Source organism: Aspergillus oryzae, chromosome 8, assembly GCF_000184455.2.
Source record: "Aspergillus oryzae RIB40 DNA, chromosome 8".
In the NCBI taxonomy this organism is placed as follows: domain Eukaryota; kingdom Fungi; phylum Ascomycota; class Eurotiomycetes; order Eurotiales; family Aspergillaceae; genus Aspergillus; species Aspergillus oryzae.
In genome coordinates, this window is record NC_036442.1 from 1357852 (window position 1) to 1382489 (window position 24638).

Below are 24638 nucleotides of genomic sequence, written 5' to 3' on the forward strand. Positions count from 1 at the left end.
TGAAGCATCTGAAGTGTCGGATTTATCATTGCCCGTGTCGCCATCTGCCTCCTCCCGACAATCAGTGATACGGCCGAAAGTGGAAGAAGATCGCAGGGAAAGTTGCGACGAGCTTTTTTCAAGCTATTTACTGTCCCTAGCTGCCCGCTCGGCGGAAAAGCAGTTAAGAGAGCAAGCCCTAGCAGCTTTCCCTAATGAACAAGTCTATCAGCCGGTAGATCACTTTGCCATTGACAGAGAAGAGGATTGTTCCAGCCAAGGTGAGCCAGCGATACCTGAAGCAGATGATGTTCTAACAAGGTACCGACGTGGGTCATCTGCGGATTTGTCGTGGGAGCTCGAGTATATGCGGCAACACAAAGAGGAAGCAGAAATGCGAGACCGTGCCATGGCTGGCACACAGGGTTTGCATCTTTCATCGGTTGCTCCTTCAAAACTAATGGCCTGCGGTCAACCAGACAACCATATAAATCCTGATAAAAGCCAGGAAAGAGATCGCAAGTTAGGCCAACAAAGACATGCCAAAAGCCCACCGATGTTAGGTGATGACCTTATATTCCCCCAGAGCTCGTCGCCCAAGACAACTTTCTGTGAGAACAGCCATTTGGCTGAGTGCAATAACGGCATTCACAACTTTCCCAGCCTTTGGCACGCGGCTCCTCATCGAAATGATCACTGTGGCAGAGACGGTCTGTGGATGGGAACATGCCAACGTGACAAGCATTGCTGGACCCCCAAGGACTCTCTTTCCTGCAGTACATTAGCTTCGGTTTCTCAAGTCAAAGGAGAGGGCTGGGTGTGGCCGAACGGAATGACTACATCTGAAGACAAAGCTCATCTCAAGCCCCAAAAGAAGCTAGAACTACCCGATGAGAAGGAGCGGGGCAGCTCTGATGGTGATACTGAACCCCAATTTCAGGATGGGTTCGTCACTCAGATTTATAACTACTTATCTCTAGGCTATCCTTGTGTTGCTCGTTATTATGACTATGAACTGAGTAGAGTGTCTGGCGTTCCCGTACCAGATCTCAGGCGAGATGATATGAACACAGATGCCAGGGGTTATGTTAGCGTCGCCGGAAACAATAGGACAGGAACTTCCGTTAGCGATGTTTGTATGCGTTGGCTGGCTCTTCGCTCGTACATACGTGAGTGGGCTAGGCAGCAACCTATTACGGCTGAAGACAACAGCAGTCATGGGACATGGGGTGTACGCGAGAGAAGAGGTAGTTGGGCGGGGTGAGACGTTTGCTGGAAAGGCATACACTAGGCTTCTCGGCTGAGGGCCGGGGTTTCATTGAATATCGCTTGGGGAAGAGGGAGGGGGCAGGCATCAATGAGCAAATTTTCCTTTTGGAAATGGTGCACAGGGTATCCTTGCACCTATATTGTCTCCTCTAGTGCCTCCGATATTAATCTCAGCCTACGGAGAGCCCAAAACTTGGCTGTAGAACACAAGAACTTCCAACTACAACGTGCCCACGGGAAAAGATTAACACTATTCTCTGATCTACTGAGTTGCCCCAAATAGTGAACGAAAGGCCAGTGATGTATGGGTGTGGCAACTATTGCCTGTCATGAACCACGACATAACCTATAGGACCGTGGCCCAGGTAAAACGGAGTACTATGCATGGCATCGCCCTGTACTAAGGCTGCCTCATGATGGACTTGGGCAATTTTTGACATCTTTACCCCCGTCTTTCGTATCCTTGTCATCTTCAGCCAATGCCCGAGTCAACATACTACCCCGCTGAGCCCTTTCGTGCACAATACCAGGGAATATCTTTTGTTCTGGTAACGTTTCGGGTCCAGTATCCTCGCTAGATTTGGGACCCGGGGGAGTGGAACTTGGGAAGCAAGCCTCTCCAGCGGCGTTGGTCTCAGACTGATTTTGTAAATATTTGGGAGGATTCACCGTATTAGAAGTCTGCAGAAATGCTGTAGCCTGAGCCTCCTTCCGCAAAGCTATCATTGCTGGTGAGTGAAATAGACCACTAGTTGACGGTGCGTAATGGGGCTTACGATGGCTTGGATTGTTCTCATTTTCCGTGGTCACGCTAGGATGCAACTGGCCTCTGAGGGGTAGTGCTTTTGAATATGTACTCAGACTGTCAACATATCTTCCAATCCTGTAGATTATTAGTTACTCTGGATGTCTTCACACGTGCCAGACAACTGAGCTAGGAATCCTTACAGTGCCAGCTCTCCTAACAAGGTTTCATGCCTAAATCTCTCTCGAATGTCTGGAACATTGCTTTTTGCAACATTGTTTCCCGAGACTCCTGCCGCTGAACAGTTTGTGCCAAGCCATCTTTGCTTTAAGGCGAGCTCGAAACCACTTTGTAAGACTGAGTGTTTCGCCAGCTCACACATATCAACCGCGCTAAACTTATAGATTTGTGCCGCAACCGAGTATTCTTCAATCAAGGGCTCCTTGGTGAACGCAAATTGTAATGGATCGTCAGTAGATAACGACACATTCAAGCCTCGCCTGAAAAAATTGGCAAATGGATTTTTGTCATACGTCAGAAACAGAGCATTGTTGCTGAGAGGCGACATGGCAATCCCAATTTGATCAAGGTAGAATAAATACTGCAGTAAAGGGACTTTCCGAAGCAGGATCCCATGGCTGATGCTGTGGCAGCAGAGGAACCCAACCGCAAGATGATCAGGGTCACCAGCTTCGCCACAGTGCGGCCTTAGGACAAACGTGTTGAATCCTCGCCGTTTGCGCCAGATATTCAGGGATGCGATGTTTGCAAACATGAAGTATATCCAATAGCTGTATGGTGGATTTTGTTTCGTATTCCATTCTCTTGGAATAGGATATTTCCTATACAGTCGTCGCTCTGCTTTGCTCTCGTCGTCGACACTGTCAAAACCGACTACACGCTGCAAGAATAAATGAAGTTTTGGATGGCTATTAGGATCCTTTGTCACTTCAAATAGCGGCTGGAAGACGTTGGTGATGACCTGCTCAAAGTTTTCCATCATGCCGCTCGACTTGTACACGTCATAAAGTCGGGGTATTTGGACAAGCCAGCGAACATTAGGGGAGAATAACTTATTGTCAACTACCCAGGCTGCAAGTTTATCCCATTCCTGGATAGACCTGCCGTAAATTGAGATACGCCATTCTACCATTTGGTATTTGCTGGATTCCAAGTCCGAGATGACCTCCTTTGTTATCTCTGCTAGATAACGCCCTTTGATATAATTGTCTGTCTTCAGGAATATTTCTCGCAGTCGAGATTCGCCGACAGGATTATATTTGAGGTTAAACTTGTCAAACCTGTGGAAAGAATCTGTGTGCGCCTTTAAAACTGTTAGTTGCAAACCAGGAATATAACATTGGGTTGTTTCCTACATACGTGCATGTCGAGCGTATCGATACTTAAATCGTAAGCTGTAAGATTGATACTCTCAAAAACCTCCTTCAACGTCAAATGTTTGCCATCCCTGAATAACACGACTTCATCAGGTGACTTTTTCATCTTGCTTTTGATGAAACGAAGGAGGTGCTTCTGATTCATACATGCAGAGTGATGCACATGTGTGTCGACTTTTCGAACATTGTAAAAATCTCTGTGAGGTACTTTCTTGCTGTCGGCTATTTCTTGATATTCATTTAGCAGAGTATAAAGCTGAAACTTTCCCTCCAGGTAAGAAAGGCGTTTAAACGCGAAGCTCTTTGCGGGCCCGTCCGTTGATACATCTATGACCGCGTCGAGATCCATGTAGAAATCTCTCAGGGAAGGAATTTGAACAACAGGTTCATTAGGACAGGCGGTGTCATAAGTTTCGTACACTTGATACACACTATTCCCATCGAGCTTGAAAACCCAGTCTGATGCCTCGGGAAGAGGTAGGCACTCGGCCATGTCAAAATCTTCTCCGATATCTTGACCCATCTTCCTTTTCTTCTGGTCGGGTCGGGAGGTGTCGTTAAATTTTCCAGTTTCATTGTCACCTTCCCATGCTGGTTCTGGCGGCGCAGGGTATACTTTCCAGTCGGAATGATCCTTAGGGTTATCTCCAGCACCTTGCAATGATAGCTGGATGTATTCGGATCGCCGATCGAGTAATCTTAGTATTTTGCGACAAATTACGTTCAATTCTGATGTAACAGCATCGTCGCCCGGAGTAGTATTCAATATGCCTTGGGCGGTACCCAACACATCACCAGCAGAATGGTCATTACCTGCCCCAAATGCAGTTTGACCCAATTGGTCCTGGACTCTGGATGGCATTGCATGCAACCCGAGAGTACCATGAGTATCGTTTACAGCGGAACCATTGGACTGGTACTCTTGAATGAAGTGCGAGTCACGACCAAGCAGCGAAGTGGGGTTTGCAGCGGGCTGAAACTTTGAAAATGTATCATTTTGGCACACGGTGCTGACTGTGTAGTCTTCGGAGCTATTGTGTTCCATCACGGTGGGTGTATAGCTTGGCGTACCCTCTGTCTGTGTGACGGCTGCATTGTGATTTGCAGGTACTGGGTTCAGGGTAGGCTCACTGTCGGCACTCCGTGAGGCGAATTGATGATGCTGATAGAAAAGTTTTGCTTCCGCATGGCTCATTGATTTTTCATACGCATAATCGTAGGTAGGAGTTTTGAGCAGTCTATCCCTTGGTAGAATGTCACCGGATGTTTTTGTCGACGCGGCAAAACTAGATTCATTGGCTGTAGTGTCACCTACGCGTGCCTGCGGATTCCCACTGTGGGAATGCAGGGAAGCCTCGTCTTCCGATGAGGTTTCAGCAGCGTTAACATTGGCATCAAGCCTAGGAGTCATGCTGAGCTGTGACGAAGCCATAAGACTATCCAGAGTTCGTCACACTTGTGCAGATGTTGTTGTGTTGCTGCTGTTGGAATGATTTCAATCAGTCGGTAATCTCTCCGCCCAAAATACTCACCGCAAAACTCTACTAATCAAACTCCTTGCGTTTACTACACACTGCACGGTTTGTTATGGATGTTAGTAAAAAGAAAAAACCAAGAAGAGGAAAACGTTCTATTGGGCATAAGTATTAGGCGCATTTGATAGTAGACTTGTGAATAGTCCAATCGTCTTGATTCCCATTTATCATAGAGGAGAAAATAAAAACGTGAAGAAATAAGGGATAGCGAAAGAGAGAGAGAAAAAGACCATATGCAGTTAGAAACTGTTTAAGATTATTGAAATCAAAAATAAAACCCAATGTACGGAGAGTATGAGAAAACATATGTGGTAACACTCACCTGAAAAGATGTGATAAAGAGTGAGTCTAGACTGTCAATTTATCATTCAGGTGATAGATTTGATTACCAGCCTCGAACTCAACAATTACTAGTACTTGCTACAGAGGTCTTGGCACGCATGTACTTTACTTTTTTCCTAGATACATATTGTGGACATGGATGGTCCCCGGGCGGCATTAGCATTTACTAACTTACTACTCCGTACTATATATAGTATCTAGTACTAGTAGTACACTACTAAATATAATAAGGAACTATTCCTGGATGTCAGGTCGCATCTTAGTACACGGTACCGTCCGTGACTCTCTGTGTACGTATGAGGGAGTACTCCGATCCTTACTACTAGTAGCTAGTGGTGTGACGTACCCTGTAACTTTGCCCCGTACAACAGACCGAAACGCCCACCTTCAGCTAGATACTCATTAGGCAGAGATCAAATCATCCCATAGTCAGAGTCTCTTATCATTCACACATTCTACATCACCCTACATAAGGTGGAATACATGCGAGCATAGTCGCCAATCACAACGCACAAAAGTGACAGTTACTTTCTTCTCCGCCTTTCTATATCCCGCATACGTCGTTCCAGGAGAAGGTGACACGGTAGGCATTTCTGTGTTTGGTCCGGCCCAAGTATGCTCTAATCCACGCTGTTCATGACAAAAACCTAGGACTAACTTGTGCAGCTCCTGATCACATTCTGCAGTTTGTAAAGTTTCACCAACACTGTCACTTTTCTTGGCTATTGTTGTGCCTTGTGGAATCTTTCTGAAAATGGCATCCCTTAACCTTTCATCCAATGGGCCTTCAATAGTAAAGAGCTATCAAGCTGTTGTCAACTCTTCCCCACCCACAAACTCTTCTTCGCCTACATATGGACAATGGGCAGTGTTTTCAGTTTCAGCACCGCTTGTTAGTGCTTTTCAGCAAGACACGGGCAGCAAGGAGAGCGTTCTAAAGGTCCAGAGCACCGGAGGTCAGTCAAACGCTCAATAACGAGGAACACTCGGGCTGACTGAATATGTTTAAGATGGTGAACTTGCCGATCTTATTGACGAATTCTCCGAAGGAAAGATGCAATTCGCCTTTGTTAAGGTCACCGACCCAAATACTGGACTTCCCAAGAGTGTGCTTATTGCATGGTGTGGGGAGGGCGTTCCCGAACGGACGAAGGGTTATTTTACTAGTCACCTATCTGCGGTCTCAAAATTGTTACATGTTAGTGACCTTTAGTCGCACACGTCTCCTAGAGCACTTATCCCATCATAGACTATGCTGCTGACCTTACGCTGCTAGGGTTACCATGTTCAAATCACTGCACGTGCGGACGGGGACTTGACTGCAGAAGGAATTATACGGAAAGTTGGGGACGCATCCGGTGCTAAATACTCTGCAGGAGCTGGACAGCCGGCCGCCGCTCCTACAAAGCCGCCAATCTCATCCAAGCCAGTTTTCACACCATCGCGGACCGATGGTATCAGCTCGAATGCCACACCAGCTGCTCCCCAGAAACCTCTCCAGAAAGATACGGACAATGATGGCTGGGGCCCAGATGCCCCTCCAGTCACCAGGACAGAACTTGAAAAGGTGCAGCCGGCCTACCAACCAACCAGGGTTAACATACAGGCCCTTAGATCAGGAAAGCCACATGTAGCAAACATGCAGGTTCAACATACCACCGAAGATCATAGCGACGTTGTCAAGGGCGGCTATCAACCAGTGGGCAAAGTAGACATTGCTGCCATAAGGAGGCAGGCACGTGAGGCAGGCGAAATGAAGGATGACCGGCCGGAACCAGTGAAGGGAGCATACGAACCAGTTGGCAAGATTGATATTGCTGCTATTCGAGCCAGGGCTCAAAAACCCAGCGAGTTGATGGCAGACGATAGCAAATTAGCTGCACCAAATAACGCCGAGAGGCAAGCGGAATCCGGAAACTACACAAATCCAGGACACTCCGAGCGTTTAACAAGTCTACCGAAGCCAAAGGTCGCGAATAAGTTCGGAGCGAACCAGTCGTTCGTTGGGACCAAACCTCCTCTGCCTAGTGGATCCATGCCAAAACCAACTTCAGCAGTTGCGCCCGTCGGTAGCGCAAGCAGAACTTTTGCAGATGAGGGAGGAAAGACTCCCGCACAACTTTGGGCAGAGAGAAAAGCGAAGGAACGGGGACAAGCTACTGCATCTGATGTACCACCATTGGGGCACGAGGAGCCCTCGCTTCAAACACAGCACAGCGGCAGAGCCGAGTGGAAGAGCTCATACAGCGGTAGAACGTGGACCCCTGTTCAGACCACACACACTGGAAAGTCTCTCGGCAGCAATACATCTCACCAGGCTACGGACCCTACTGCAAACGATGCCACGGCAACAGAGCCTCAAGTCCCCCAAAGTGTCAGTGCTCTTCGAGACCAATTTGCGGACAAGTCACTTGATGACTCGGCTCCCGAGGCTAGGTCCGATGAGCCGTGGGATACAGGACGTTCTGTACCTCTGCCCGGCTTACCAACGGGACCTGTGCAACCAGAAGCTAGCCAGGAGCCCGAAGCTCACCAAGTGGCTCCGAGCCCTCCTGAGCAGCCTCGGTCCCCTACTCCAACCCCTCCAGTACGGGAAGCATCGCCTATCCGTGTTGCCATGCCTGTTGGACGTGGTGCCACAGATATTCATGATGACCAGCGCTCGCCACCCGCTGTTTTGCCCACGGAAAGTCTTCGTCAGACGGTGCCGAAAGATGCAGACCTTGCAGATGACACGCAAGATGTCGCCCGGGCAACGGCAGAGGCTACAGTTGGGAGCAACCTCCAGACCAACGGCATTCAAGCCGTGGTGCAGTACGATTATGAAAGAGCGGAAGACAATGAGATTGAGCTCAGGGAAGGTGAATATGTGACGGAGATTGAAATGGTTGACAAGGACTGGTGGTTGGGTTCAAACGCTCGTGGTGAGAGGGGTCTCTTCCCGAGTAACTATGTTGAGCTACTGGAAGACAAGCCGCAGAATTCTACCTCGCCGGACTTGCATGAGCACAATTTGGACACAAACATTCAAGAGCCTCATGCGGAAATAGTGGCGCCTTTAGCCTCGAGCTCAGCTAATGGACCCACTGCTACAGCGTTGTATGATTATGAAGCCGCGGAAGACAACGAGCTTAGTTTTCCGGAGGGAGCTGAGATCACTCATATCGTAAGTTTTTCCCTCCCCGCACCCTTTCGATTTTCTGTCTTTCCCACGTTCATATCGACGTATGAAGTGTTCGGAAAACTTCTATGGCTAACTGCTAATGGCATGTAGGAATTCCCCGACGATGACTGGTGGTTTGGTAAATATCACAATAAAGAAGGCCTCTTCCCAGCAAATTATGTAGAACTTCGAAAGTGATCCAAGGTGGTGTCTTCCACAAAGACAGGGTTTCGATGGCCTGGAAGTCTAACGCGTTCTGCTTCCTATCTTTGGCTGCCAACTTTATTTGCTAAACCTTTAGGCTTTTTGGCTGAACATACTTTGTCACATTCATATCAGCAAGAAAAGGAAAGAAATGAGAAAGGAGTATTTCCCCTTGGTGCTGCCTTCGTAGATAGGACACGGGCCTTCAGCGGCATATGAAAGACTTTAGTTTGTTGCGTCATGATAGCAATTGTCTTAAACTTGCTATAGGAGCACTAAGAGAAGCGATTCATTTATGGTATTGTTCTAGTGAACTTTTCTGGACTCCATACGCGAACCAAGACTCTGCCAATTGGACAATGGCAGTATTCCTACATAAGTAGGCTATCTTATCAGTGATTGCTTTTCATCATTATAGTAGGAGCTCGTATCCATGTGCCCCTCCTATTACGTGACTATATAGTTGAGGATTAATAGGGTTAATAGATTATGGATGACACCCATATAGTGAAGAGTATATGATGGAAGAATATCCATTAGTACTCTTTAACGTAATAGTTGAATTGTTCAAGTTAATTTACTGTGTTCGTACTAATTCCTGAGTCATTGGAAGCTCTATGCCCATAGAGGCGACAAGTATTGGTACTAAGGTATTTTGTACTCCGTACTGGCGAACAGAAATGTTCAGGAGTCGTTTCACGGGAGGAAACGACCAATGGTATACCAATACTCCGTACTTGTCACCTTCCATATTGATGATAGGTACCAACAAAAAACAACCACGTGACGAATGTTGACATGTTATGGAGCGTACAGCCACCGCAAATCCCGATGTCACATGACCATAAAGTGTAATTTGCATTTACATCCTATCCGCAGAAGCAGAAGAAAGAAGGAAAGGGCGAGCTCCACTTTGTGGTGTATCCTAGGACCAGCCACCCACGACAACACTGAAGCAAGCAATTCGCATCAGACTCTTGCGGCCAAGATCAATAGCCGTGGCTTCCTGCTTGTTAGTGCTAGTTGGCAAGTTCAAAGCTGTACTTGGCGTACAATCTCTGTGTGGCACTTTCGTGAAACACTTTGTGACAGTTGGACAACAGAAAGGTATATCCAATTGAACTCTTTCGAAGAATAACAAGAAGAGACAAAGCCAAGGAGTCAAGAGAAACAGACGAACAAAAGACAAACTAGAGGGGAAAAAAGAAATAGAGATGGCGTCACTTAGCGAAGACTTGCTTGTAACCGTCAACAAGTTGCAAGACCTTGTTTTCAATACAATTGGGAATGATTCTCTTGACTTGCCGCAAATAGTAAGTTCCGTTTGGCTTACAACCTAGATTGATAGCCGGCGCTGATTTTATTTCGAAGGTTGTGGTAGGCTCTCAGTCGTCAGGGAAGTCGTCCGTGCTTGAGAATATTGTCGGTAGAGATTTCTTGCCGAGAGGAAGCGGCATAGTTACGAGGCGCCCTTTAATACTGCAGCTTATAAACATACCCAGCGAACGCCATGACAAACCTGACACCGATGAGATCCACGTTCCTCACACTGCCGCCAGTGTGGCTGGACAGCATGAATGGGCGGAATTTCATCACCTCCCTGGTCGGAAATTTGAGGACTTCGCCCTGGTGAAACAAGAAATTGAAGCCGAGACCGCAAGGATAGCCGGAAGCAATAAGGGAATCAATAGGCAACCCATCAATCTTAAGATATTTTCGCCTCATGTTCTTAATCTCACCATGGTTGACTTACCAGGGTTAACCAAAGTGCCCATTGGCGATCAACCGTCTGACATAGAGAAGCAGACTCGAGCGCTAATTTTGGAATATATAGCAAAGCCCAACAGCCTTGTCCTGGCGGTATCTCCGGCAAATGTCGACTTGGTGAACTCTGAAGCCCTGAAGCTTGCTCGCCAGGTAGATCCTATGGGGCGCAGAACAATCGGCGTTCTGACAAAGTTAGATCTCATGGACCACGGCACGAATGCTATGGATATTCTTTCGGGACGTGTCTATCCTCTGAAGCTGGGGTTCATTGGCGTTGTCAACAGATCCCAACAAGACATTCAATCAGGGAAATCCTTATCTGATGCTTTACAGGCAGAAGTTGATTTCTTCCGGCATCACCCTGCCTACCGTAACATGGCAAATCGTTGTGGAACACAGTTTTTGGCAAAAACACTGAATACGACTTTGATGTCTCACATTAGAGATCGACTCCCTGATATCAAAGCCCGTTTGAATACCCTCATGGGTCAAACACAACAGGAGCTTGCTAGCTATGGCAATAAACAGTTCAGTGGCAAGGAACATCGTGGTTCATTGATCCTGCAACTAATGACACGTTTTGCCTCCTCTTTTATATCTTCCATTGACGGAACTTCATCTGAAATCTCAACCAAGGAGCTTTGCGGTGGTGCCAGAATCTATTATATATTCAACTCCGTTTTCGGCAATTCTCTTGAAACAATTGACCCTACACACAACCTGACAGTGTCAGATATCAGAACAGCAATTCGAAACTCAACTGGCCCTCGTCCGAGTCTCTTTGTCCCTGAACTTGCTTTCGATTTGCTCGTGAAACCTCAGATCAAGATGTTGGAAGCTCCTAGTCAGAGATGTGTAGAGCTTGTGTACGAGGAACTTATAAAAATTTGCCATACTTGCGGATCACAAGAACTCCTACGCTTTCCACGCCTACAAGCAAAGCTTATTGAGGTAGTATCCGACCTCCTTCGTGAGCGCTTGGGGCCTTGTTCAGCATATGTGGAGTCGCTGATTTCCATACAAAGAGCCTATATAAATACAAATCATCCGAACTTTCTCGGTGCGGCGGCCGCGATGTCTTCCATCATTCAGAATAAACAGGAGCAAGAAAGGAAGTCTGCATTAGCAGAAGATAGAAGGAAGCGTGAGAAGCGACGACAGAGAGAACTTGGCGGAATTAACGGAAGTACAAGTCTCTCCCCCGAGGATGAGGAGGAGCAAGCACTAGAGCAAAAGGCTCAGAACATCCCTATCAGGAGTCAGTCTGCAAAAGGCACAAGAAACATGCCCCCTAATATTGGAAAGCTCCAAGAAAGTGGTATCGCGGCAACTTTGAACGGTGCACATCAAAATCCACATGCCATGTTCGGTGGCACAAACACCACACGTGATTCTTTCCTGAATTACTTTTTTGGCAAGGATGGCGCCCAGCCATCCCCATCGCTTCCTCAACCTTCGAGCCAAAGCAGACCTTCCAACCACACCAACGAAGTCAGTACCACCCAAAGTATTCGGCGGACGGAGGTGCGCTCTCCAGTGATGCCGCCCGATGACTATGTACCTGTTCCGGAATATATTGGCGAGATCAGCTCTCTTGTAAGTCGTGATTAGTTCGAATTTTGTTGGGTTACACTAGAGGCTCATACAATGCACAGGAAAATACCGAACCGACTCTCTCCGACCGTGAGCTGTTGGAGACGGAGTTGATTCGCCGCTTGATATCTTCCTACTTCGATATTGTTCGGGAAACTATTGCTGACCAGGTTCCCAAGGCTATCATGCACCTTCTTGTCAATCATAGTAAAGATGTTGTGCAAAATAGGCTTGTCAGCGAACTTTATAAGGAAGATCTTTTTGGGGAGCTTCTTTACGAGGATGATGGGATTAAGGCGGAGAGGGAGAAGTGCGAAAGACTTCTAGAAACCTACAAGGAGGCCGCGAAAATCGTAGGCGAGGTCCTGTAGTCTGTTCAAAATTCACGTCTGGTGGGTGGCCAGTAATCCCTTGATGATTTTTGTGCAGTAGAGGACAATAGGTCGAAGCCCTTCTGTAGCGCTAGCTGCAGCTGTATATTTTATATTTTATGCTAGAATTCTCACTTGAATATTGATTGAACTTTGTATCAAAGTAAGCTGTATCAATATCAACCGACTTTTAATGTTCTTATGATGAAAGCTCTGCATTTGGGGTCTAGTCTAACTGACACCCGTGAAGTGTATATAGAATGAGCTGTAGAAAAAGAAATGATAGTGAATCGTAGCCACGGACATAGATTTTATCAATGCAAGCACAATAATGAACCGGGATGGACGTAGAGGTCTATAACGTCCTCGGAAGAAAACACGCAAAGTCTAGCCCCGACATATTGAAGCCACGCAAATATGTCAATCTTTCTTGTTAGATGGTTTATATGTCTTCCTCAATCGTGCACCCTCGAAACCATACAAAGCACCCCCCACGAACACGAATAGAGCACCCACAAGCACACCAGGCGCAAGATCATTTCCAAACAGGTAGATGGATAGCAACAGCGATATGAGCTTTCGAACGTTGAGCACAATAGTTACTGTCAGTGAGGATGATTTCGCAGAGAGAAGATGCACCCCACGAATACACAGGTATTGTGTAAGTGCGTTCATTAGAAGATAGAATCCCTGTATTGGAATACAAGCCAACACGAATTGGAAAGACTTGAAGCGCTCAAGCTCTGCCAGCAGGTGAGAGGTTGTATTGATGATTGGCATAGGCACTGATTTCACAAAGGCCGTTTTTGAGGCAGTAGCTAAGCCGGTGCCGAGTAGTAGGGGAGAACTTGAGACAGACCCTTTTCTTGCAGCGATAGCAGAAATTCCAGAGAGTAACGACGGTGAAGACAACAACGCCCGCCACTGAGCCAAAAGGTGCGAGTAGGTTGGTAGGAAGAGGGGCAAAGAGAGTGTATGCGAATAAAAGAGGGCCTCCTTCCAATGGTTTCTGCCATAAGACTCATAGAGCCGGTCCGCGAAAATTCCTTGGAAAGCCGAGAGTGCCATTGCTAGGGCAAGGATACTGAACCCAATGAATGTACTAGCCATAGTGGAATCATTTTGATGATACCCAACGCTTATGGATTGACCTTTCGTACGAGCATCAGCTAACGCTGCAGCGATGACGCCTATGGTAAGCATAGCTACCGCGAGGATTTGTCCGTGTGAGTACCTCTTAGCATTGAATGCATACCCAACGATCATGGACGCCACGGGGCCCCCGGATCTCAAGATAATGTGTAATGGGACAGAGATCTTGTACGCAAAAGCCCAATTGTTTAGAAGGTTGACGGTCACAAAGAAAGCTGTGTATACCAGCCATGATCTTAGAGGGATTACACGCCGACTAAGAAACAGTGACTGAGGGCCCGCCGACAGAGACAGGAAGCTTGGAGATGTTAACAGTGCAGTCACGATGAACTGTGCAAATGTTATGAGGGGTCCTTGCGGTGCGAACATTAGAGAAGAAGACGAAAAAAAACTATTTTTGGGATCGAAGCGAGAGATAACAATTACCTGAGCTCGGTTGCTCCCTGTGTCGCGACATCAGTTATCGCTTCTTGGTACTTAATTTGCACACACGACTTACTTGATGATGGCTTCCAGGGCAAAGACCTGTAATTCAACTGTCAGAAAGAGAGGCAATTCATCAAGTACTACCCACCTACATTGGCACAACAACCACCGAAAATCAGCGAGATCATCAAAACTATAGTTGTCCAGCCGGGAAGGACAGTATAAGCCGCTGCAGTGGTTATGCTACCTAGGCTCGCATGTGGCTCCTTTGGTTCGTCACGCTCAGTCAGATGATCATCAATCTCTAAGGTTCCGGCATGTTGTTTGGACATCTTTTCTTGATGAGCGACTATATGAACGTCATAGAAAGGAGAGCCTTGGCTTGCAAAAGAGGATGGACGGGTCGGTTTAGCGCAATAGCGAAGTTGAAACGTCTCTGGATTTTAGTTAAAGAACACATGAAGCACTGTTTGAAGGAACAGATGATCACAGCTGATCAAGTCAATGAGCCTGGTGGAAATTACTCTCTGACTACTAGTTAATTCCTCCTTGTTGACTAGCTATATCTGACACTGATTAGTCATCAGTCACAACAGTACTCTATACATTACGGACGATTCCTGGTACATATGCACATATGTATAGCGGCTAGCCTTACCTTATCAGGCTCTTTTCCTTAACTGGCTCGCCTCCTCTATGGCAATCAACTATCATGACTCATGAGATATAACTAGCGAAAGCTTCGGCTTGATGCCTGCATTAAACTAAGAACTCAGGATCAGCTACTGCAACGAAAGATGTCACAAATCATCAACAATATCATCATCGCTCAAGATAAGCTTCTCCCCCTCTTGCTCGTAGTTTGGTGGCAGCTGAGGCCCAAAAGTGTTGCTTTTGAGATCTGTTGAGTATAGCATTTGAGAGGTACCGTGGCTGGCAGAAGCCAAACCTGAACGGTTTACATCAGGGTTATTTCCCAGGCAATTGTTTGGGCACCCGGATCCATGAAATCCAGTAATCCTCCGAAGCTGGGCAATCTCGGCCTCACCGCGATAAATCTTTGTAAGATATGGTAGGTGGTACAGCACGAGATCTTGGCGGGGTATCATGGTCACAATTCCCCCTGGATCATTGCGGTAATCTTCTACGCGACCTGACTTGCATCTTGTAAACGACGACGCGGACAAGCCAGGATCCGGGCCTGCCGATGTCCCGCGGTATGAATTCAGCAGCTTTTTAACCCAGACATTCGTAAGGCCTCCAATCTCCTCGGCTTCCTGCATCAGTCGCAACGTGCTCGGAAAGAGCATTTTATGGGTATCGCTCGATCGATCTTCACCAGTTGATGTCGCTATACGTCTTTTCACTGGGTAAGGGAGAGCAAACAGTAAACCACGAGCCGCAACTTGGTAACTTATGTCTTCCTGCCGCATGACATCGACACCGGCATTGCTTCTATTCGTACGACTCCCGTATGAACTTTTATGGTCGATACATAACATATCACTGTCTGATAGAGCGACTATACATGCATCGACACAATCCACGAACGACGGACCATCGCAAGATGGTACGTAATTTTCATGCAGGGCACTAATGAAAGTTTGTGTATCAGTTCCTGTCTCTTCCACGAGCTCATTAACAGGGACCTGTGACACTTTCGGCCTGTCATGATGCCGCATATACTCTGGAGGCGATGGTAGTATAGGGCCTTCGGTTGCGACACCCGTATCGTCTCGCTTGTTGTATACGACCTTCCCGACAGCATGAAATATTCCTAGGCTAGCCTCCCTTTGGGTTACTAGCTTCAGTGTCTCCTTCTCCGCGGATGTAAGGATTACGTTATTGCGAGAAGATTTCTTTGCCCTTGTAGCAGGAATTCCCCAACGCCCAACATCAAGGCAGAGAAATTCTAGGGAGGCGACTGCACTTCGAATATCCCCTGATCTAGAAATACTTTGCAATATGGCAGGGCCTGGATCCTTATTGCGCCTGGAATGGCGAGCTTCCTTTTCCAAAATCAATTTCATGGCTTTATACATAAAAGTTGGAGCGATACTGTTGAAATCAACAATGGTTGTGCCGGGGTGATTGAAAAGTACCGGTCCGAGTAGCCGATGGACTGTTAAACTTTCCGATGAGGAACCTGATGTGAGATGGGTTTCTGATACGATTATCACAACAGGAGAAGAGCTGGCTTGGGCCTTGACCCCGCTTCGATTAAGTCCGTGAGAGGGCAATGTATTTTCCATAGCAAGATACCGCTGTAAAGATAGCCTGAATGCAGCCAAACTAGAAGAGCCTCGGTGCAAGAGAGTTGGGAACTCTTCAATCAGAATGATGCGCTGGCGATGGTAGCGATTGGAGTCCTGTGGGAATTCAGTGAGCTCGTCTAAATCAAGCTTTCTAAACTGATCACCGCGGCCTAGGAATTCTTCAAATTGAGCAGCAACAGATACATATGCTTTTGTAGCGAACTCTGAGACCGGGGGGTTCTTCCACTCGAGTATATCAAACCCTAGCGTCTGGGACAATATGTTTATTGTGGTCGTTTTACCGCTCCCCGCAGGACCTCGGAGGACAAGTAGTTTCTGTTATCGTCAAGACATAAACTCTAACGTGGATGCAAAAACAACTCTGGATCAGAAGTACATAAACGGCAGAGGGTGAATACTTACATGTTCCCCAGTTCCTGCAAAGGCGTTGCGAAGCCAGCTTTGCACATCTGAGACCTTTCTCTTATGAACCACTAACTCATCTAGATTGGTAGGGGAATACTGCTGTGCCCAAGGCAGCTTATGGGCCTGAGAATGGATTGGTGATGAGTCGTTATTTTCATGATCAGAGACCAATGGTAGGACGAAGCGTTTGCGTGGGTCGGCAGATTTACGCGCAACACTGGTCCTTCCCTTGGGTGACTGCACTTGCCAAGGCGTTTGGTCTTTAGTCGTATTTCGCACTGCCTCTTCGTTGGCAAGATGTTGAGTAAATAGCTCATCGTAGGAATCATAATCATCATCTATTATATCGTCGTTGTCCTCCTCGTTGCCATTTATCCCTTCCATTGCTTCCTTTGTGGGAAGACATGTCGCCTCGAGATTTCGGGAGGGCCATCTTTGTTCAATAATTGCAGGCCCAAAGAATTTATGGAGGGACGATGCTGGTGTCGTGCGCGTCCCTTTATCGGAGGGTGGAGAGGAAGGGTGGACTCGGAGACTGGAGTAAGTTCGATTTGGACCCGACGGGATACGTCTCGTTTCGGGTTGTGAAGAGTTAGTTGAAAGAGCTCCAGGATCAGCTTTGGCCCTTCTGGAAGATATGCAAGTAGGTCTCTGTTTATTCTCCGTCCCAAGTTCAGCGTCCTGAGCTGACGGTTGAATGACCAATATTCGCTGACGTTTGCTGGGGCGATCAGCCATCATTGGGAGATATGAACATATATAGGAATCATTGTAGGAGAGCTCTTTGCAAAGACACCAAATGAACCTGGTATGCTTGTCCCTTCAATGAAAGCAAAGAGCAAGCCCTTCAACCTTAGCGTTGGGTTGAAGGATTAGAACAAAGGATGTCCTGTTCCCTAGTTATGTGTCAGGTAACGGTATTATATAATAGGTTACGTACGGTACCGTACCTCGTCTCAACAAGCCAAGAAGGTAAGTATTGATGTATGCGTGTACATACTACTTGGTATGTACTATGTCGTTGTCGTCCAGTAGGAGCTTACTGGGATTAAGGTACAGCGAATACAATTATATACTAGGTGAGATAACAGTTCAGGGTTAGGCGTTTAGATGATCTAGTTCAGGGGGTAGGAAAGAAAGGAAAGAAAGCAGAGAGTGGGCAAGATGGAGAAGAAAACAGACAGGGTATATATTAATCAGTGTCAAAAGCCAAGCTGGTTGATAACAGCGCGTGAACAAGCGTTCAACTGTTGTTGAAAACTCGCTGCTATAGTTCCATGGCCGGTAAATGATGAGAAAACAAAACAAAAGAAAAAAAAAGAAGAAAATTGTGAAAAGTATCCTAAGCCCCCCCAAAAACATCATAATAATAATCATCATCCAGGTCTTCCCGTGATGGAACATTTGGAGGTTCACCTGCAAATACTCCATCATCGAACCTAACATTCAATAACCGGATTTTGAGCCCATAGTCGCTGACTAAATTTACCAATTTGCTTGTCTCTGCCGTGATAGGCTGTTGGTTTAGAAGCATAAGCAAGCCGTCAAGCCACTCGGACGCAATACTTGGAGATTGTGGCCGCAGAGTCAATAGAACTGCTTCCCTGTGAGTTGCTTTGCTGGTTGAGCGTGCATGATCCTCGATCTTTCCTGACTCATCTGTGGACGACCTAGACTGAGCATGGCCATGAATAGTGATCTTGGTAGCAGAGAAGTGATGCGACACACTCTTGACCGTCGATGACGAGGAGTCATCGGAGGTCGCTGAAACATTGGAAACTACCGAAGATACAATTGAGAGGTCGACTAATATAGAGTACAGATGATTAGCACAGCAATGACATGGGGCAGGTAAAGGGAAGGAAGCATTCTTACGCTTCTCTGGAAGTGCGTCAAGCTCTGGGCACTGTGTTTTTACGCTATGGAAATGTCCAAAATGCAAAATCCTTCGGTTATGTGACAGCTGGACAAATTTCCAGCTGGGATCCCCGGAAGCCACCATATCCGCCTTGGAACTGCCGTCGTTAGGAAACCAAGCACCTTTCAACAGACATCTGATTCTCTGCTCCTTGACAAACTGTAGGGCTTCATGGTGTAGCTCTTCGCGCACCTGTCGCAAATGTTGCCCCCAAACATCTTCATAGGTAAGCTCCAGGAGTTCCATCTGTAGCTCCCGGAGCCGAGAATATTCAAATTCTGCTAGGTCGTCCTCCACATCTTGTACATCTTTTGTTCGTGGTGCTCCCCCAACAACTGATTCGACAAGGATACGAACAAGTTCCACAATTTTCTCATAATCTTCCACTTCCGCGCCAGTGACCTTCCATAATCGGAAAAAGGCATGTAGGCCTGCGACATGTAGGCGGGTCCAATGTAGCAGTAAAGGTTTGAATATCTTGTCAAAGTTAACGCGAGACTCCAATATCAAGTAACTTTTCGCATCTTCCATCTCTGACTTATCAACTTCAAAATGCTCGTAGAGGATCTGTGTGACAGACAAGGAAGCACGCGCTATGGGACACCGCTTTTGCGCCGGCTTCGTCGACTGCTCTAGAAGCAATTTTTGGAATTCATCTTGGTAGTTCCTGATATAATCTGCCAGATCCATCATTCCCAGAAAACCCATGGTTTCGAATTGCACGGTAGGGCTCTCCGACTCGAACCCCAGCCGGCGCCATTTTTCCGGGTTGTGCCTTTTTGAACGTCGGGCCTCATTGCCACTCTCGGCTTCCTTTTCTAGATCCCGTTCGCTGTTACTGGCCAAATGTATTCCTTTAAGTGCTCGTCTATGTTCTGGCTTTTCCAAATCTAGCGCGACGTCTCTCCATTTCCTCAGAAGGACTTTGGTTAAAGATTGGAATTCGATCAGAGGATGCGCATGATCCTGTAATGCGCTACCTTGCATGAGGGCATAAACTGCTCGAATAACACCTAGATCCTGTAGTTTTTGGATGAACTTGGGCCATTCCAACTCGGAGTCGTTCGTGATTGAGTCACGCATAAGCGAATTTATAAGTTGAAGCGCGTTGGCGCAAAGCGCATGGTCAGCCGATGAGAGCCTGCTAACAAGCATTTCCAAAAACTGCGGATAGAGAGCGATGGCCGGTTTCAAAGCACGAAAGCCGAATGTCCCATTCTGCGACAAGCGACTACCTGTATGAGGGTGTGATACAATGGAAACCAGGATAGACATTGCACCACGCAGAATGTTGACCAAAGGATGCGTTACTATAAGTTCGACGATCTAAAAGGGCCAGGGTCATTTATCAGCATGGGTGTTGACTGATACAGAACCTTGATTAATGCGCGCCAATCCCACGACATACTCTTTCAACTACTTCTTGATCGACAAACTCCCAGCCTTTGTCCACTTCGAGTAGTCTGGCAAGACTTGTCAGGCTATAGGCCAGCGTGTTTCCACTGGCATGTAAACTCAGATAGCGTAGTCGAGTTAGGCCTCCTTCTGCAATAAAAATATCGGCAAACGATGGGTCGCCAATGCTACTCTGAAGTTTAAAGACTGCCATTTTTCGTACCGCGTCTTCGTCGCTCCCTAACCTCTCAACTAGTTCGGAAATATTGTTCTCCATCGCGATGATGCCACGACTCTTTCTTGTCAATGGTCCCAACAGTGTCACTAGGTTTTAGAGACAAGGCGAGTCAAAAAGCCGCTTCTGCGTCACGAGAGTTATTTCTTAAGAAGGCAAGTGACATTGATCGTGGAAGGCGACAGCCATATGCTCGGTAATATCAACGGCATACACACTCCTTAGGGTGAAATTCAAAAGGGCTGATGGATAAGAGGAGCGACTCCCAACTCAGGGATTCGTTAATCGAGCCAAGAACAAGGTAAGATGACTGGTAAGGAGTACAAGTAACTAGACTAATTTAAGAGGTACCCAGAACATAGTAGGACCCACTTAAAATGGATGATGAATGGTCGTGTATTTAGTCTGAGTTCTATCACTATGTACTAAGGAAGTACTTGTTGAACTGTATGGAGTACCTATTAGGAAGGTTAACCGCGTGAAAGCAGGTAAATAACCCAGTCACTGAATTATTCATTGCTTCTGAGTAGTTCAGTGGGACTTCCACCCTTACGGAGTACACTACAAGAAAGGCACGTAGTAGCACTTCCATACCTACTGGTCTGCTCATGTACTCCCTTTACCAAAATTTCGTACGTCCCTTACCAAAGGAGGTGCTGTAATAAACTTTACACAAATTGTTTACGTATGTACTAGTGGGTACATGTATATATAATGTAACATTGTTATCTGTTCAATATTTGATGGAGTAGTCGTAATAAACTACGTATGGAGTACTACTCTACCTTATTACTATACATACAACTACCGGCCTAGAGCTGAAACACAGCGGATCTTTTACCTGTACCTGACGCCAAGCTTAAGCCCCAGAAGTGTGTTTTATATTATCCTTACCTCTTCTCGAGCTACATCTGTTACTTATGGCTGGTTAGCGCACTACGTTATGTTGACTTAAAAAAAGGCAACGAATTCGTTTCATTCAATTTACCTAATTCTCTCCGCTCGCACGGGAATGCTTTTCTTATTTCCCTGTTTGCAGCTCTAGCCCTTTCCCCAGGCGATGGACATATCCACATGTTTCTCGACAACAGCTCCCCATTCCACCATGCCCGGTATCATGTCTGAGCAAGACAACATATCTATTTTAAATTTGCAACTGAAGAAGCGAAAAAGGGACCCCACTTTGTCAGACGCTATTATTATACCTAATACGTAAGTAGGACAATTGCACCTGGGGGCACAGCTAAAGAAGATAAAAAAGGGAGAGAATACGACAACGAGGGTTTTACTTGAGCCGATTGACTGGGAAATCAACTAATCTGAAGGATATATCTTACAGCACCAAGTTTATTCCGACAACGCTTCATACGTCAAGCGCCCCATTTTGCTTGGACTGTCCAAACCTGTCCGGTGATAACATAGAGCTCTCCGCTCGCCAGCGATGCATTCCTCGAAAACGACGAGCTCTTCAACAGCCGTATATCCATCCGCAAAGTACAGATCCCTGGTCGGATGGCCTCACGCAGCCGCCAGAGTCAAGCATAGCGCAGGTGAAGATGCTATCACCAAATATCTATACCTCCGGATCCTCTAATGTCTCGTCCCCTCCTGTATCTCCTAGAACCCTTGTTCCGAGTCCTCACTCGCAACATAGTACTTGTGCATCTGCTTCATGTTTACGACCATGTCATATCTGCCACAGAAGGCCAACCACCAAAGAAGTACTTGATGCATATGCCGACTGTGATTTGTGCGGCGAGCGTAGCTGCTATATTTGTCTCCGCTATTGCGATGCGGTTAATTGCAGTGGCTCCATATATCTGCTCGGGGAGAGCCAGCTGTTTAAAGATACTACGACCCGGTTACAAGACGACACAAGCAAGAATAAGTCACATATCAGACAGCCGAGGAAGATATGCTCGTGCTGTGCGGTGGAAGGAGTGACAGAAACAGGAATAGAAGTGGTCCGATGCTTGGACTGTGTACGTGATCATTTATCACACTGGCAGGTCCATCCTCTAGGCCAGCAGAGACAAGCAGCACCCGGTCATCAAGTTACATTTGGGAGATAATGTGAGTAAGCTCGGGGTTCGCTCCATTTGGACCTTGATGCTGATCTGTAACTTTCAGCTCATAAGCGATTGAGCTAATCGGCTTGACAACGAGACGAATTGACATGGCAGAGTGCCTCGATTTATTGATCATACTAAGCAATTGATTAAGTCATCCCTTTGTTATTCACAGCACCGATGATTTGAGGTACTCCACTTAGAATAACCAGTTCAGAATGATATACATAGTAGGCCCCCTACAGCGGCTAATATCAGAGTTAATGGAGATATATGTGGACTGTCGCAAAGATGCTGTATATACATAATGAATGTCCACAGTCCTGGATCATTCTACAGTATAAGAGTTACATTTTTATTAATACTTCATCAGAGGCGCATCTACCGAAGCACTGCATAGAGTGAACTAGTAAACAAGCCTAACACTACTCCTGTAAGCCATTACAGAATTAGCCAATAGAACATCATTACTTTCCGAGGCAAAACAGCGAAGTCTGGGCTTGCTAATCTCATCCAAATACTGGAAACATCTACACAAAGGCAAAGGTATGTAATGAAGTACGCCGAATAAGGGACGCATACATGGGAAGGAGTAACCTACTCTACAGCATAGTCGTTCAAAAAGTCGACGAAAAGCAAATTATATAGGCACGGCCGGACACTTTACCTATCATGGGAATTCAGTCAATTTGTGATGTGCGTGTTATCTTACACCGAAAATGTATGTGGCCTGCGGGAAATGTAGGTGTAGTACATTATTCTAGGACCATCTTCCCAAAGTCACTCATCAAGAAACAATCTGACGCTTAATACGAAGCCTCGATTCAGGTCCTTCCAACAACGGGAAAGAGGTGAGCATGGAAGTAACGAAAGCCAGGAGGGAGAGAGGGCTCAACGCCCGAACCTCATTTGAGCCCCTGCATAATGCCATAAACCCCTAAGAAAGCCCTGGTATTCGACAGCCTCCCCATAGCCTGTTATGCTGTTGCTCTTGTCACCTGTACAATACATCTCCGTAAGTCGAATATGCCAGGGTGGATAGCCATCTAATTTCAAGAAGGGCCTGAATACTAATAGTAAATCAGGTTCTGGCTTTACGGAAACGTCCGGGATAGATATTGTTTTGTTCCCAGCGGCAGTCGGTAACGCTGTCTGAGACGGCTGTGTCGTGATCTCGCTAATTTCTGCATCAACCAATTCCATTGTGATATCTTCTGGCGATAGTTTTCCATTCTGGGACATCTCAGCGAGCGTCTTAGTCAAGTCCACAAACGTTTCTCGGCCATCGGTAGCCGACAATAGAAGCACAGTCAGAGAATCAGTATTGGTTTTCTCAGTTGAGTGGCTGTCCTGTGGTTGATACACAGGGTGGTGAGGGGCAAAAAGACGCAACGTTGGTTGTTGGGAAGGAGAGCCGTAATACGCAGAGAGCTTGTTTGTAACGATGCGGTGCAGTGTGGGAATGCATGATTTTAGGACCCCTAGGCATAATGATTCGTTAGGAGGATTATTTCGCACTGTTTTGACCTGTAGAGGGCAGACACACCACTCTTCTCATAAACGCTTAACACAGGGATCCCAGCACTGACGCTCCACGCAGCAAGTTCTGCCACTTCATCCATTAAAATCGTTAAAGAATCCTCCTCTTGCCGCAGTGACAATATAACACTCAAGTGCTCCGGCAAACGATCCAAATTCTTCACATCCTTTCTGATCAATTCGGGGGTGCGGTGGTGATAATAGACGATGGCAAACACCCTATCTACGACGGCATGATAGCTCTGGACGAGGCGAACGACAATACCAAAGAAAATGTGAATGAGAGTGTAGGTCAGCTGGTGCAGTTGCGACTTCAGGAAAGTCCGGATAGGTGTCTTCCTGGGCGATGTTTTTCTGCGCCGCTGCGGTGGCCGAAGTGGAAGCTCCGAGGGATCTGGTAGGTATGGTTTCAAAAGGCTCTCACGATCAGCAGCACTAAGTTTTGTTCCCCGGGCACGAACATCATCTCTGAGCAGCTCTTTATCCCGTTGTGATACCATGGTTTTGAGTGTGAGTGCTCGAGAAGGAGCTGAGATGAAATGGCCAGGTGTTTGTTGGATCAATTAGTGGTGCCGAAAATCTGAAAGTGGTCAGTGTGAGCAGGTAGGAAGGTACCAAAGTGCGACCTTGTCTTTCTAAGTATCTCTTTGCGCAAAGCATCACCAAAGACATCGTAGATGACTACGTTTATTTTAGCATTACAGGTCCAGGCAACCATAGAGCCTGACCTACTAATTGGACAACGAAGTGGATTTGCTCGTCCATATTTCCACTCCCATCTACGGAGTATAATCCACTTAAAATACGTAAGGCGTATGTACATATGTACGGACCTACAGTGCATTGCCACAGTGACAA

The 24638-nt window shown here is 46.7% G+C and overlaps 7 protein-coding genes across 7 annotated transcripts; 2 read left to right on the plus strand and 5 right to left on the minus strand.

Moving 5' to 3' along the window:
- Positions 1-1659: 1659 nt before the first annotated feature.
- AO090010000778 (AMP deaminase) lies at positions 1660-5858 on the minus strand (the record flags this gene model as incomplete). The annotated part of the gene is made up of 4 exons (XM_023233493.1): positions 1660-2131; positions 2197-3317; positions 3374-4807; positions 5781-5858. 4 exons carry the CDS (start codon positions 5856-5858, stop codon positions 1660-1662), a joined length of 3105 nt encoding a protein of 1034 aa, XP_023094328.1.
- Positions 5859-6021: 163 nt separating this feature from the next.
- On the plus strand, positions 6022-8628 carry AO090010000777 (putative actin binding protein; the record flags this gene model as incomplete). The annotated part of the gene is made up of 4 exons (XM_001827675.3): positions 6022-6223; positions 6278-6465; positions 6544-8433; positions 8542-8628. The coding sequence occupies 4 exons, from the start codon at positions 6022-6024 to the stop codon at positions 8626-8628; spliced, it is 2367 nt and encodes a 788-aa protein (XP_001827727.1).
- Positions 8629-9848: 1220 nt separating this feature from the next.
- Positions 9849-12365, plus strand: AO090010000776 (dynamin-related GTPase DNM1; the record flags this gene model as incomplete). Its single annotated transcript, XM_001827674.1, has 3 exons — positions 9849-9947; positions 10006-11997; positions 12057-12365. 3 exons carry the CDS (start codon positions 9849-9851, stop codon positions 12363-12365), a joined length of 2400 nt encoding a protein of 799 aa, XP_001827726.1.
- A 420-nt stretch (positions 12366-12785) lies between these two features.
- Positions 12786-14275, minus strand: AO090010000775 (putative UPD-GlcNAc transporter (Mnn2-2); the record flags this gene model as incomplete). The annotated part of the gene is made up of 2 exons (XM_023233494.1): positions 12786-13908; positions 14088-14275. 2 exons carry the CDS (start codon positions 14273-14275, stop codon positions 12786-12788), a joined length of 1311 nt encoding a protein of 436 aa, XP_023094327.1.
- Positions 14276-14743: 468 nt separating this feature from the next.
- On the minus strand, positions 14744-17362 carry AO090010000774 (putative cell cycle checkpoint protein Rad17; the record flags this gene model as incomplete). Its single annotated transcript, XM_001827672.3, has 2 exons — positions 14744-16534; positions 16622-17362. The coding sequence occupies 2 exons, from the start codon at positions 17360-17362 to the stop codon at positions 14744-14746; spliced, it is 2532 nt and encodes an 843-aa protein (XP_001827724.3).
- Positions 17363-17966: 604 nt separating this feature from the next.
- On the minus strand, positions 17967-20214 carry AO090010000773 (ELMO/CED-12 family protein; the record flags this gene model as incomplete). The annotated part of the gene is made up of 3 exons (XM_001827671.1): positions 17967-18430; positions 18500-19868; positions 19951-20214. 3 exons carry the CDS (start codon positions 20212-20214, stop codon positions 17967-17969), a joined length of 2097 nt encoding a protein of 698 aa, XP_001827723.1.
- Positions 20215-23132: 2918 nt separating this feature from the next.
- Positions 23133-24545, minus strand: AO090010000772 (ditrans,polycis-polyprenyl diphosphate synthase; the record flags this gene model as incomplete). The annotated part of the gene is made up of 3 exons (XM_023233495.1): positions 23133-23722; positions 23788-24142; positions 24513-24545. The coding sequence occupies 3 exons, from the start codon at positions 24543-24545 to the stop codon at positions 23133-23135; spliced, it is 978 nt and encodes a 325-aa protein (XP_023094326.1).
- Positions 24546-24638: the final 93 nt, after the last annotated feature.